A 2,587-nucleotide genomic window follows, 5' to 3' on the forward strand; every position below is an offset into this window, starting at 1 on the left:
TAAGAAGAATCGAACTTTGGATATTTACAAATAAAAAAATAAAAAGGAACTTTCTCCTCTTCATTTTCTAACTTTTTTACATTTTTTTTAAGAGTACATGCACCAGTTACATGTATGTACAATACTAATTTAGTATCTAATCTAACATTATCTAATTTCACTAATGGGTTCTATCAATAAATATTATGCTTAGATTAGATGTTCTACTATGCAGATGACTCTTGAACAATTTGCTCCATAAATTCGCATTTTATTATGTAATTTTAAATAATGTAAATAGTAAAACATTAAGAAGAGAAAGAAGAAAAAAAGAAAAAACAGAGAAATACAGGGGAAATATTACGAGACAAGTGAAAGAAGCAGAAGAAAATGTTACCTGAGATATTACCCGGTGTCGAACAAGATCAGCGGTGGATAAGTCGTCGGAGACAAAGGCGCTGCCAGTGAAGGAGGACGCTCATGTTCATGAAGTGGCCCATGAGGGCCATGTTCACGTTCACACGCATGCTACTCATGGCCAAAAATAATACAATACAATTTTTGGTGGCATACATACATGAAATAAGAGTCCATTTGTTTAATGAAATTAATTGAATTGGTAATTGATGATCATGTAGTGAGTGATAGATCTATATGTGAGTACAATTAATAATACAATAAAATTTCCTCTTAGTACAATACAATACATATTTATATTAATACATTGCATTTGAGAGTTGATACTTGTTAACAGATTATGTATTTATTTGTAGGTTTTGGGTTCTTTGTGTTGACTAAAGGTTGCGCAATTGTAACTCTATCTATTGGAGAAAGGTATAATCTCTAAAAACTTTATAATTCTTTGTTTAGTGGAGTTTGAATATGTTAGATATTCATCCGTAGTGAAGTAGGTTCTGCGATTAATTGTACTGCGGTCGGATGGGTGGAATATATATGCATGTTAGAAGAGTTTGAATATCTTAAATATTCATCCGTAGTGAAGTAGGTTCTGCGAATACATGTACTGCGGTCGGATGGGTGGAGAATTTTATATTGTTAATGTTATTTTCTTATTATTATATTGTTTTATGTGTTTATTAGTTATTTTTTTCATGTTTTTAATTTTTGGGAATGTCCGATTACAGCTGTTATGCTGCCGAAATTTTACTAGAATTAGGATAAATTTCACTAAAATGCATAAAATTCAATAAAATATATACACATATTTAAACAAATAACTGAATAATTTTTTTTTTTTAGAAGTTTCAAAATGGATAGAAATTGGATGAGTGCGAATAGATTATCAGCGGAGTATAGTGAAGGAGTTGACCATTTCTTGGACTTTTGTCAGAAGAATGCTAAAAATACTAAATTGGTTCTTTGTCCTTGTCTTAAATGTGGTAACATGGAGCGTGTGGACATTGCTAGTATAAAGGAGCATTTATTTAGGAACGGAATAGACAAGAGTTATAAGGTTTGGGTTTACCACGGGGAAAAGAATAGAGTTCCGGGCGAGGGAACGTCTAAGTCTAACAAGGTTAAGGGTGTTAATTTGGAGTATGAGGATGATCACATTCCAAAAATGATCGGAGATGCACAATATGAATTAAATGTCGATCCTTTGAAATTTCAAAGTTTTGTAGAGGATGCCGAGAAGCCTATTTACCCTAATTGTAATAGGTTTACTAAGTTGTCGACACTTATTAGATTATACAACATAAAAGCCAAACACGGGTGGAGTGATAAGAGCTTTTCGGATTTACTAGCTTTCCTAGTAGAGTTATTACCGGAAGGTAATGTGGTGCCTTCATCTTTTTATGAGGCGAAGAAGACACTTTCTTCGTTAGGCATGCAATATGAAAAAATACATGCATGTCCTAACGACGACCTGATCGACCTACCCAGTGGATGTTTCATAAAATTTATTATTATGTATATGTTAACAGTTTTACACTTATTTGTCCGAGCAGGAAGATGTTTCACTGGATGCTTGTAGTCATCCAGCCAAGTACGCAGACGGTGGCGTACTTGGATTCAGGCAACGACGACATCCCGGATGATTTGAACTTTATTATATCCACGTAAGTTCTATATCAAACATCCCAATATGTTAGCGTGTTCTTTAACTATAAATTGATATATGCTAATTAAATTTACTTTTTGTGTAGATCGTTCACAATGTATAACCGAATGGTACGACGACCTGATCGACCTACCCAGTGGATGACTCCTATTTGTCCTCAACAACCCGATGACAAATAGTGTGGATACTACGTCATGAAATTCATTGAAAGTTTCATGGTCGTAGAAGATTCAATACAATTGTTGACCCGGCAAGATAGGTTCTCCACTCCGTACACTAATGATGAGATAAATATTATGCGTGATCGGTGGATTCATTATGTGAAAGTGGAAGCGGAGCGACAACAGTTACCGTGTTAGACATTGTGTATACATATACATATTTAGATGATATTAATTAGCGTTAGTTCAATTATTGTGACTATACAAAATTTTAAATATATTTAGACGCTAGTTTAATTGTTGTCACTATGCAGATTTTTACAAAATTTAAAAATTAATCCAGGGAAAAAAATTGCAGAAAATT

General features: G+C 33.3%; 1 protein-coding gene across 1 annotated transcript; it reads left to right on the forward strand.

Moving 5' to 3' along the window:
* Positions 1-715: 715 nt before the first annotated feature.
* On the forward strand, positions 716-2,241 carry LOC115703057 (uncharacterized). Its single transcript, XM_061109516.1, has 4 exons — positions 716-813; positions 1,240-1,889; positions 1,976-2,060; positions 2,148-2,241. Exons 1-4 carry the CDS (start codon positions 737-739, stop codon positions 2,239-2,241), a joined length of 906 nt encoding a protein of 301 aa, XP_060965499.1. The 5' UTR covers positions 716-736.
* The last annotated feature ends 346 nt before the right edge of the window (positions 2,242-2,587 follow it).

The sequence above is a fragment of the Cannabis sativa genome, chromosome 2, assembly GCF_029168945.1.
Source record: "Cannabis sativa cultivar Pink pepper isolate KNU-18-1 chromosome 2, ASM2916894v1, whole genome shotgun sequence".
NCBI classification, from domain to species: domain Eukaryota; kingdom Viridiplantae; phylum Streptophyta; class Magnoliopsida; order Rosales; family Cannabaceae; genus Cannabis; species Cannabis sativa.